The sequence below is a fragment of the Brassica napus genome, chromosome C2, assembly GCF_020379485.1.
Source record: "Brassica napus cultivar Da-Ae chromosome C2, Da-Ae, whole genome shotgun sequence".
NCBI lineage: Eukaryota > Viridiplantae > Streptophyta > Magnoliopsida > Brassicales > Brassicaceae > Brassica > Brassica napus.
This window is the reverse complement of record NC_063445.1, coordinates 57,662,655-57,675,340: the sequence shown is the minus strand read 5'-3', so window position 1 is coordinate 57,675,340 and position 12,686 is coordinate 57,662,655. Positions and strand designations below refer to the sequence as shown.

Here is a 12,686-nt window from a genome sequence, read left to right as displayed (position 1 = left end):
AGCTGTGTCCTTGAATTTTTGCATATCTCTTCTTATTATTACCATAATTCTGTTCCATGAAATCCTACCGACCGAGGCAAGACACCTGAGGACTCATAGAAAGCTAATCAAAAACAGAACAACTACTCCCAGGGCACATGGCGGCTCAGGTGACTTGAGCACAACTGCCGTCAGTTCCGTGAAGAAGAGTGGCATTAGTGAAGAAGAACACGGCGTTGATGAGTTCCGGCCAACAACCCCCGGAAACAGCCCCGGCATATTGGCCATTCCATTAAAACCTAATGAATTAACAGATTTACACTTGCTACAAGCATAAATTAATTTGCTTCTCTTTCTTTCTTCTCGTCTCGTCTCGTATCAAAATGTGTTTTTCTTTAATTATTGGTGAACGTCTATTGCATCTCGTACATATATGATCAAATTACTATGCATAGCAATCTACGCTTGGATTTTACGTTATAATGAAGTTTTCTAAAATAAGAAAGTATTGAAGGATGAGAGGGTATTCGTTTCCACATTTATCCGGAAGATACATTTGCTAAACTAGTATAAATAAGTAGTTTAAATATGTGGTGGTTTTTCTATTTGTAAGCAAACTTGAGGATTGAATTCTTCTACCACGATCTCAATAACAGCTGCCTATTATAAATGTCTTAAATGGTAAAATTGTAAAATTCATCCACATGCCATGCGATCGATTGTCCCGATTTTGGTCTAAGATCCACCGGTTATAAGAAGAAGAAAAAAACTTAATAGAAACAAGATTTGATGCAGACAGAAAACATTCAGTTTAATATGCCAGGCCTCCACAGAAAAATGTTGAGAGTAATAGTAAATAAATAATGTGGATCAAGATGATGAGGTTGGTGCGCACTTGGAAGTACGAGTTAAAAACGAGTGAATAAGAGGTACAAGTTGGTCGAAATGTGTAGTACTACTACTCCATATTATTAATAGTAATAATGTTTTTGACGATCTTATAAGAAAATGTTTTCGTGAGTTTCCTAATTAAATATGCAAAAAAAACTGAAAAACTGAAAGCATGCGTATATATATACGTTGATTCTCTATCGCTCTCTCTCTCTCTCTCTCAATCTAAAAGCAAAAATAATATTTAGGGTTGGTACTGGAAGCGTATGTTTATAAAAGCCCAAAAAATGCGGGATCATTCATATATTGAAGCTAACAGGTCACAGGTGAACTATATGGTTTTGACAGGAATTTCTAATTCACTGCTAGAATTGGCAAATAAGTTCAAACGGTTTAATGGGCTCTGAACAAATTTAATCGTATAAATTATTTAACAGTATTAAAAGTAATAATATAGTGTAAATTTTAAAGCACAGTCCTATCGCACTCAGGCACCATCAACGTTTCCTGTTTCAGGTGCCAAGTCAATGGTCATACAAAAGCTCTCTGGCTCCGAATGTGAGCTAGAGCTCCTGGGTGAAAAAAAAAGGGAATGGGAAAGAGCATAAGTTACGATATTTAGGGAGATCACTTAACGGGGCTTCATTTGACGGATAGGTTTAAAGGAAGTGAGACAAGGTAAAAGGAGCTGAGGTTATGGTGTAGATGAGTCTGATAGTTTCTTTCAGTCAAGAGTCGTCAGAACTTGTTAGAACGCTGCTCTCATGCCAGGTCTCTGCAACCAATGGTGCTAATAAAAATATAAAATAATAGCATAAATTAAACTAATGCCAAGCCCACTGGGCTTTATGATCAGAGTTTTCTAATGGCTAAGTGACTTATGGGCTGGATAAGAAAAGGTTAATAATCGCAAGTCCTCTTGATGACAAAGATGTATTGGCATGTGGATTAAAAGAGGCATGTCCCTGCAAGGCATTAGATTCCGTTGTAGAAAGCTGGTGGTGGTCTTTGGATACATTGGATTTGATGCGTTGAAGGCAGGAGCATATGATTGTGAAGGGGGGAAAGCCTGGAAGAGGAAAATGTGAATGGTGAACATTGAGTTGGATTCCTATGGCCATGTGAAGAATGATTAGCAGGGGTGTCCTGTAAAACCCGCTGAGTTTGATTCTTCTTCACATGACCAGGCTTTTGAAGTGTTCCATCTGGGGTTACAAACACAGAAAAATCCACCAAAACAAAATCTTTTTATAACTGAACATACACCTAAAGCAAGGAAAAGGAAGAAGAGTACCTTTTAGTACATAGCCTGACTTTAATTTCCTCTCTCTCATAACTTTTCTGGGTGCGGCACCACGGCTGTGCTTTTCAGAAAGTATTGTCCCTCTGTCTTCTTAATTATCCCCCCCAAAACACATGAGTGAACTATATACAGCACACAAAACTCACCTGCCTCAAGGTCATTAACTTATAAAGATTACGTCCTTTCACAAGTAAAGGGTAGTAAAGGGAGGCAGTTTCTGTATCCCCTCGCACCAAAGCACTTCAATCTTTGGCACAAATGAGATGGGTCAGTTTTTTATCAGAATAAAGCAAAGTCACACAATGATGATATCAACATACAGTCACACAATGATGACTCCAATCGCTGAACAGACAACAAGCACTATCGGTAAAGAGAAGATTAAATTAAGCAGTCAAGTCAATTAATAATTAATTCCCTAAAATCGATTCTTCTTCTTCCATTTCGTTAAGCTCTTCGGGAATACAATCAATCTCCTCATCAATACTACTGATATCGTCTTCTTCCTCGTCCGAGCTACACAGATCGATCATTACCTTCTCCTGAGGAAGGTTTCGAATTCAAAATTATGCAAACGGTGTATGATATCTGATAAGTCTTAAGATATATAACTTTAATCAGAGAGATTATTAATATATGGAACTAAATCTAAAAAATGATACACAGAATACTTCGTTTATACACAGAATGAAAAAAAAAGCAACAAATAACTCCTCTGCTATCGATTCAGTATTAGGGACAAATGTCCCACATCGTTAGTTGAAAGAGATCTTTAGTAATATATAAGATAGATGAGCCACTCCACTTATCACCAATTAGTTTTAAGTTGGAAGCCCATCTAGCTTAACATGGTATCAGAACCCGATCCACGCAGTCCAACCCGATCCACATCGACCCGGCCCAAAATTGGCCTTCGATACTTGCCCAAACATTCCGAGATTGACGTTTAAAGAACCATCATCTCGAGGGGGCGTATTAGGGACAAATGTCCCACATCGGTAGTTGGAAGGAATCTTTAGTAATATATAAGATAGATGGACTACTCCACTTATCACCAATTGGTTTTAGGCTGGAAGCCGATCTAGCTTAACATTCAGCACTTGTTTATAAATGTTACATACACCACAATACTCCTACCCTCTCATCTCGTTTTCTTGCACTCTCTCTCTCTCTATCCGCACACACATATGTGCATAAGAATACCAAAGTACTAGCTTCAAATGTTCTCTCCTTGGGTTGGTGCAAATCAAATGTGATCTGAAGACACCCCGATTCTTCTCCGATCAGTGCTTTGCCTTTGGTTGTTGGCTCGGAGACGGGCTTCGAATTGCCTCCAGAGTCGAACGAGGGGACAGACGTGTCACTGTTCCAATTACATCAGGAGACCGGTGCTGTTGCTGTTGCTGCTGCTGTTGTTGCCAACTTTCACTGGAGTAAATAAAAATACGTGTGAAGAAGCTTAACAAACAACACAGAGAGAAACACATACTCATAGGTTTCACATATGTTTCGGTTTTGAAACTGGAAAAAGTCTCTAAATGCGAATGAAGAATGACTACCTCTCTGAAGATGTCACGTTTCTAGCGCGCAGGACTTGATCTAGTTTGAAATTTGGTTTCTCCCTCCTACTGTTTGGTTCCTGTCAACGCAAAGAGAGATAAGAGAATGTTACTAATAATTATAGAGCTGCGAGCTGGGATTGAGGTTTTGCATTACCGTTATGTTCATCCTGTTAAATAACTGTGAGCAGTTTGAGACATCGCTGTTGCGTGGTGAGGTTGACAGCACAGAGGAGTTCTTCAGGAACCGGTGTTCTAGCAACACAGATGCGGTTGGTCTCTCCGCCGGGTTTCTCTGGAAACATAATCTTAGAAAGTCTTTACCCTCTGCTGACATCGTTTCAGGTACTGGTGGGCTATCTCTCATGACCTTGAACATAGCTGCTGCCTATGATTAGGCAAACAGTTTTAGAGATCAGGAGCAAATCTATCTTTAGTGTAACAACGCATATGTGTGTGTATGCTTACCCCTTCAAACTCACTCCACGGAGGCTTCCCAGTGAACATCTCAATATATCAACAGCAAAAGCGAGATCTGGGTTGCTATCTCTTTGCATCACGGCTTGCATGAGCTGTGTGGTTAAGAGAATATATTAGTAAGGTTTATAGTGTATTTTGATAGAACAAAAGAGTACCTCTGGTGCCATCCAATACGGGCTTCCCTTTAATGAGAGATCAGCTCTTTGCCCAGTAAGCTGAAGAAAAAATAACAACGTCAATCATTATCAAACTTGTTTAGTCAACATTTGAATACTAGAGAGAATATAGAACTCACATGTTTAGCCATGCCGAAGTCAGCCAGCTTAACAACACCAGAGGCGTCAACAAGGAGATTAGCACCTTTGATATCCCTGAAGAACATTCAATAAATAAAATGAGGGAAATCAATACGCTTAAATAAAGCTTGAGCATCTTGAAACATAATGACCAAGATTGAGTTTACCTGTGTACAGTCTTTTTGCTGTGCAAATAAGCCAGGCCGGACAAGATATGACGAGTAAAATTGCGAACAACAGACTCGGACATGGTACCGCCGCAATGGTCTTGGATATATTTGTTGATTGAACCGGGATGAACATATTCCAGGTATATAAAGAAACGATCATCTACCTGTTACATACCAAGAATTACTCAAACAGCAGCCTCCATAGTTAGATGATATGAATGTAAAGAGAGGATATATATATATATAAATATACTCACAATCTCACTACCGAAGTAGTGCACAATGTTTGGATGTTGAAGGTTACTGAGAAGTTTGATTTCCTGAAGCAAAAACAAGAAATGATATAGACTCATTGAGAGCAGGTAGTCTGAGATGGAGCTTACCTGCTCTAATTGCGATTTGGGATCATCAGGAAACAACTCAACTTCCTTCATCGCACACAAAGCTCCATTTTCACTGTTGGTGGCGACGTAAACACTTCCAAAAGTACCACGACCTATAAGCTTCCAGACTTGATTGCGCAAATAGAGAAAAGGACTTAGTCTGCCTTGGAGGAACTCATGTAGGGAGTCGCTGGAGCACTCATCGTTGGAGAGCTAAACTCTTGATTCTCCGACCCTCTCCTCCTCGAGTCACGTGCAACGCCATTGGTGGTGAGAGGAGGACCAGAGGTGGTGCGATCTGGAACTAACCTAACGGTAACGGCAACGGCAACGGTAAAGGCACGGCGGCGGGGGAAGAGGTTGACGCACCGCCGCCGCCTTCTCCTCCCAAGACGTCGTCGTCCGTCAAGTGACGGAGCTTCCTCTGGCGCGTGAGCCTCCCGCGGTTGAAACGAAAGAAGCGGCGATGGAAACGATCCCGATCCAGGTCTCGATCGGGCGATTCAGAGTAAGAAGCCATCCGGTTTGAGCGAGATTTGCTGAACCCAACGCATTGCGACAAATCATGGTATCGAAAATTCAAAATAAAAAATAAAAATAACTCTCTCTCTCTCTCTCTCTCGGTTAGAATCGACCTGAAAGACGGAGATGGCGATGAGCATCCATGGAAACTAGCCCAACGGGTTTAACAGAATAAAAAAATACTAACAAACACACGAAAGGATGTTTGAGATAATGGAAACTATATGAGCAGCGGTTGGGTTTGAGTTTTTGTTTTTCTAATTCGGTTTTCTCTTGGTCTTTTCCACTGAAACCAATTACGGTCTAGTTTTTATTTAGTTTGTATTCATATTCTATTTCATGCCATCATCCAAATTTAAAAGTGTTAAAAGTCTAGATGTCACCAAAATGTAAAAAGTGTTTTTTTTTTTGAGGCCAGAAAATGTCAATTTGTAAATAGACAGGCGTAGAGCCGACTCCAATGTAAAACCGTACGGTACGTATCTCCAGGCATTGACTTTAACTTCAAACCTGATTTAGTCCAACTTAACCTTTACTTTTTCAACTAAAGACTACTCACTTTTATACATATATTGATTTCGTCAACTACTCTCTATGTTTATTTCTAGTTTATTTGATCTCTATGATTTCCTAATGCACTATATCATTATATTTTAATAAATGGGAAGAAATTTTATTTTAAAAAGGAGCACATAGCAAGATCTGTCAAAGCTCGAGGGAATAAACCCAATACGGTGAACCCTGGTTCGAACTTCGCTGGCCACACGGATATGGACTATTGCTTTCGGCTCATTTGAATGTCCAGGAGAAGGTCTATCCGTGGACTGTACCTCCACCCGAAAATTAGGTATGTGTCTTTAATAGATCCGGGTTTAACTTTTTTTTATTAAAAAAAAAAAAAAAAATCAGTCAAAGCTAAAAAAAAGATATAGACCAACTTGGTTGGGTAAAAAGTTTTATATCTGACCGTAAACTGGAGAGCTATCTGAATTTGATTACAGGTCAACAACGTTTGTTGCATTGATTCCATAAACAAGTCAGTGGTCAAAGAAACCCACAATATACGTGGCTAAACTTTCTGGTCATAACAAGCGACACGTGCTACTCTTAGGTCCCAGTTCCCACTGTTATGGACCAAGTCGTTTGTTCTTGTTTCAGTGTTCACGACCCATTACGTTTTTCCTCATTATTGTTATTATTACCAACTAATCTAAAATCCGTCTAACCGCAACAAGAGGGTTTAGGGTTCTCTCACTTAAAAGTGTTTCTACAGTAAGAGTTGTTCTAACAATTGCTTCTTTCCTTCTAAAGTTTCCACAAATTAGGACAGAAACTTCAGAGAGTGACATCATACCTTCCCAAGGACTGCTCTTATGCTTGCTTGAATAGCTTCTGCTTCTTTCACCGGGTTATGGCAACAATCTTACACACAGCCAAGGTTTCATTCTTTCTCAACAGCTTCAGCGATGGATGGAATATAACTTCAGGCATTAACATTTTGTCCTTGATGTCGCATTCGTGAAAATTCCTTATACTACATTCGTGAAACTATATATAGTACTCTACTCCAATGTATAAGGTACTCCAGAGGTAAGAAAAAAACACACAAACGTATTGAATAACTCATTAGTTAGTCCATATTTCATTGGAACACTAACATTTTTTTTTTGAAAATCATTAGAACACTAACATTACTATCATGTAAAAGTAAGAGATCTCTCTTCACATGATTTAGCTAATGACACTACAAAAGCAATGCAAATTTACTGTCAATGAAAAAAAAACACAGTACTATGACATGTTCAAATTTCTAGAACAAAATTTCCGTTTCAAAATAAGTGTCGTTTTATGATTTAAATGCAAAATTTATTAATAAAATTATCCTATTTATTTTTCTATTTATTGAAATATGATTATGTATGTATAAAATTAAATATTTTTTTAATCTGTAGATATAAAACTAAAACAACAAATAAAACAAAACGGGGAATACAATATACACCAGTATGATAAACAAATTAAATTAAATTATTAGTGATGAAATGAAACACACAACCATGTGCAACATTAGACTTGTGTTGAACATAACGAAGCACTTTAATTCCATATCCAGTTGGCATGTGACCATGACTATCTACTGTATTTTTTTTGCAAGTGTAGCTTAAAACTATATCATTGCTTAAATATATTAGTTGCATCATTCAGTAATGAAAATTGCAGTGAATTTGTATATAAAATGGGAGAAAATAAAAGAAACTGTTGTGTTAGACTGTTAGTATTTAGTGGGGCTGACTTTTTCAGTAACTGTTTAAGATTTCGTATCAGTTTGAGATTAGAGGAAATTATTGATTTATTATCTCGAGACCAAGACAGCAGTTCAATGCAAATTAGTCATACATAATTAAATCAGACAACACTGTAATTACGCACGCGGTTGCTTATAATTAACACCAAAAAAAATAATTATGATATCTGACGGTTGTAGACCTTCCTCTCTTGTAATCTCAATGGCTATAGTTTATTGCATGTACCCGCCAGTATAAAATATCGTCTCTGTGATCCAAAAAGCTTCTTCTCTTTCCGTTTTCTTTCTTGATCTTTATTGTTTTATCTTCTATTTATAAATCTTGGGCCATAGTGAAGAATAAATCAGAGGTTGGATCAACAACGTGGGTTTGTGGGTTTTCTCAGAAACCTTGAATAACTTCTTATTCACTCTTCCTATATCTCAAGGATCATGTGATCAGGAGATAAAATGAAAGAGATACGAAGCTAGTTAAAAGAAGAAACATTGTGAAAAGTTTATTTGAGGTAATTCTGATTTTTCCCCTTTTTTGATAGATGATTTGATTCAGTTAATATCTGATTGACATGGATTGATATTGACAGATTTTTACATCATTTATGATGATATATATTTTGTTTTCTTTTGGAACATGATGATCTTCTCCTTTAAAATACTGGAAAAAAATGAAAGTTTCTCTACTCCCAAACAGATCTGTAATTGAAAAAAGCTTTTGAAAGTCGTACGGTCGCCATCATCTTGATTAATTCAGGTTTGTAACAAGTTCTTGTTTTTTATCTATTCAAAATGAAAGTGCGTATAATTTACCATTAGTTTCTTTTAAGAAACTTGTGATCTCTTTGATTCACTATTCTATTACTCTTACTAAACATTTCTGTAAGCACGAATCACGATATCATATTTTCTTTGTCAATGTTATCCTCTAATGACTGTGACACGAAGCTTCCTTGATGCATTTACTTTCACAATCCCTATTTTCGAAATACAGACTTTTTATTTAATTAATCAAAGATATTGATTATTTTCTTCTTCTAGGCTTTTCAAGAAAGAGAGACAAACATGGCGTCTTCAAGCTCAAGCTCACCATGTGCAGCTTGTAAATTCCTTAGGAGAAAATGCACACAAGAATGTGTATTCGCTCCATATTTCCCACCAGACCAACCTCACAAATTCGCATACGTTCACAAAATATTCGGAGCAAGTAACGTCGCTAAGCTTCTCAACGACCTCGCCTCTAACCAAAGAGAAGACGCCGTTAACTCTCTTTTCTATGAAGCCGAAGCTCGACTTCGCGACCCGGTTTACGGTTGCGTCGGTTTAATCTCAATCCTTCAACATCGCCTTAAACAGCTTCAACACGATCTTGACAACGCCAAGAAAGAACTCGCTGCTTACGCTGCTCCTAATGCTATGCTTCCTATGCATCATCCTCAACCGCATTTTATGTCTCTACCGCCGCAACCGCAGCGACCGTCTTCTGCTTCTTCTTCAGCGTCTGTGCTGACTCAGCAGCAGCAGCATCATAACTTGTTGCCAGTGTTGGCTATTCCAACTGAGCAACTACTGTACCATCAGCAACATATTTTCGAGGCTCAGCAATTAGCAGCGGTTAATTCGGTTTCCAGAGACCAACTAAATGAAATGTTTAGAGCGTACGGAGGAGGAAGTAATAGTCCACATCATCACCATAACCAACCTCAATTTGATATTTTGAGGTTCAATAGTGGATTTGGCTCTGTACCGACGGGTTCGGTTACAGTAACCGGGTTTAATCAATTAAGCTCCAGCGGTACAACCATAACCGGAATGTCACCGTCTTTGGCTCTTGGTGATAGCTTTGTTGATAGTCCTTCAACTAATGATAATTATCATAGGGATCAACAATTACAACATCAACAATCTTCTCAACCGCTACCGCTTCAAACGCAGGAGACTCAGACGCGTCCGAATTCAAAGAGCGAGGAGGGTAGAGGGAATATCATTGGTTCATCTCGGTAATTAACCAAAAAATAAAAAGAGATTAAAAATAATAATACGGCCTTTGACCTTCTCGCTTGCTCAGTAACCTCAGTTAAAGGTACGTGGAAACAAAATAGTTCGAATGTTAATTTTCCAACTATTAATATTTAGGGTTCCTATTTTATCTTCTCTGCATCTTTGATTGATCGTTAATTCGTTATGGTATAGTACAGTTACAGTGGTACATAAGAGGTTTCGCTTTATGTATGCAACATTTAATGAAATAGCCTTGTCATTTCTTCAATAACTCTTCTTGTACTTCTAGCCTTTATAGCTCATTTTAATAAAACTTCCTTTTTGTTAGATTCCTTGAACAATAATGCATTAATTAACCTAGTTATTAAACCTTTATAAAATTCATGGTGGGACGCCAAATCATTTCACCGATTATTTACGACAGTATTTTTTTCGTTTCATAATACTCCAGTTTTTAAAAAATTGCATATTCTATACTTTTCATATATATTAAGAAAACTCATTAAATATGCATTATTTTTTATGAATAACAATTTTTCATAATTTTTACCCAATAGAAATTCAATAAACACCATTAATTTTTTTGAAACTTACAATTTTTCACAAAATCATACATTAAAAAAGTAAAAATGTATCTTTTTGAAACAATTTTTTTTCCAGAACATACATCTTTTAGGAACAGAGGGAGTATATGATATCTATGGGCCTCTTGGTGATTCCCGTTGGCCATCCGCAAGAAAATTCGAATTTCTATGGACCTCTTGATAATTAGTATTTGGACCTAGAAAGCTTTTGGAATCACACCAAGGTTATCAAAAACATATATATATATATATATATGATATCTTATAAATTCTTTTTTTTTGAGAAATGTTTAATAACGTTTTTGATATTCCAAATTATAAAATGTTCTTAGATTTTTTGGTTAAAACTGTTCAATGATTTTAATATATTTTAATAAAATATTTTTAGTGATAACATCTTACATTACGAAATAGATTGAATATTGTAGTAATTTGCAACATATATTAGCTTTCCTCTACCTAACAGAGATAATTTGTGTAGCTTAAGGAGGTGTTATTGGTTTATATATTTTGATTGATTTAGAAATCCATATAGTATTTATAAATCCAAGTAAAATATACAAATCCGGAGGTTTTTCCTCGGATTTGAGTCTTTGTATTTTTAACTAAAAAATCTAAACAAATCCATTCAAATCCATTATTAAATCAAATATATTAGTAAATCCGTACAATTGAATAACACTTAATTTGATATAGAATTTATTAATCATTAAACCAATAACACATGATTTTAATACAGATTTGAAAATCATAGAACCAATAACACTAGATTTAGTTCGGATTTTCAAATCCATTAAAATACAACAATCATAACCCCTACTAAGAGTATAAAGATTGTTGAAAAAAAAAAAAAAAAAGAGTCTAAAGATTTGCTTACACCTTTCTGTCTGAAAATATTTTAAGGGTTTCTCATTACACATACAATTTATTCGTCCATGAATTAGCATCGGTACATCGATCAACTTCTTTTAGTATTAATTATATTATCGTTTCTTGAATTTTTTTCTTAGATCCATTGCTTTTATTTTAACTTATTTCCTCGACTTTTCGTGCAGTTGGAAAGTCTGACTTTGCTCAAGGCATTTAATGAGTTTTTCTTCCTTTCTACTTCTGTCGCATGTCCAACAGCAAAAAGACACTCAACATATAAAGGTCAAACGACACACAAAAAGTCGGCGATATTTGGTTGATTTTTTTTGTTGAAGAGTATAACCCCTAAAGGCTCGTATCAAATTGAACAAAAGATCTCCACTCCATCTCTCTCCCCTCTCGTTTTCAGTATGGAAACATATATTATTTTAAATTTTGATATTTCTTTGGGTTCAAGTGAAAACGCGAGAGATATTAATATTTTTGTAGATATTGATGTTACGAGCAGGGTCACTTGGCAGTGATTTATCACAGTCAAACCAGACTATGGAATCACCCAGCTTTGTTTCCCCAATGCTGATATGTGTTATATTTGAAATTCCTTTTTAACTTGGTTACACAATTTTTGATATTACTCTTTTTTCCAAATCTTCTCACAAGTGATACCTTGGAATTTTTATACGATTATTATAATTTATTATATGCATATTAATTGCAACAAAGAAAAAATAATATAATTTGATAAATATCATGATGACTACAAAAACTCTACAACATTTTTGAAGAGTGTGTTATACACTTATTATACTTACATGTAAACGCATATACTAATCATTAAGTAGAAGAAGTTGAAGTAGTTTAGTGTGAATGCTTGGCAAGTAAGATTGTGTTTGGTCATTTACCAACACTCTTTGACCAACCATAAATTTAATCTTGGCTTAGCATTTTCCTCTTCAATACTAGTACTTTTTATGTTTATATATATATATTTATTTATTTATATATACATACCCCCCTTAATTAAGACTCAACAGAACATGGTCCGATTTCTCACTTCTTCGAGAAAAAATAATATATACTGGTCACTTTTTTGGCGGTTTATTTGATATTCTCATTATTCTATATAAAACTTTAATATTATTTAATTTGTGATCAATTACATAATAGTACATTTTTATTGGCTGAATTAATTTTGTTTAATAATATTTCATATGATCAAGATAAATTAGATAAAATTACACCTTATCAACTAAAAATAAAACAGAGAGAATATACCAGGCTATAAAACACTTGCAAGCATAATACACCGTAAAATAAATCTTAATTAAAGTATTAACTAACTTTCATCC

At 35.9% G+C, this 12,686-nt stretch overlaps 1 protein-coding gene and 2 pseudogenes across 1 annotated transcript; 1 reads left to right on the top strand and 2 right to left on the bottom strand.

Moving 5' to 3' along the window:
• Positions 1 to 1,642: 1,642 nt before the first annotated feature.
• On the bottom strand, positions 1,643 to 2,706 carry LOC106379097 (annotated as a pseudogene).
• Positions 2,707 to 3,175: 469 nt separating this feature from the next.
• LOC106379099 lies at positions 3,176 to 5,581 on the bottom strand (annotated as a pseudogene).
• A 2,273-nt stretch (positions 5,582 to 7,854) lies between these two features.
• LOC106431218 (LOB domain-containing protein 36-like) lies at positions 7,855 to 10,407 on the top strand. The gene is made up of 2 exons (XM_022697312.2): positions 7,855 to 8,639; positions 8,924 to 10,407. The coding sequence occupies exon 2, from the start codon at positions 8,948 to 8,950 to the stop codon at positions 9,884 to 9,886; it is 939 nt and encodes a 312-aa protein (XP_022553033.1). The 5' UTR covers positions 7,855 to 8,639; positions 8,924 to 8,947; the 3' UTR covers positions 9,887 to 10,407.
• Positions 10,408 to 12,686: the final 2,279 nt, after the last annotated feature.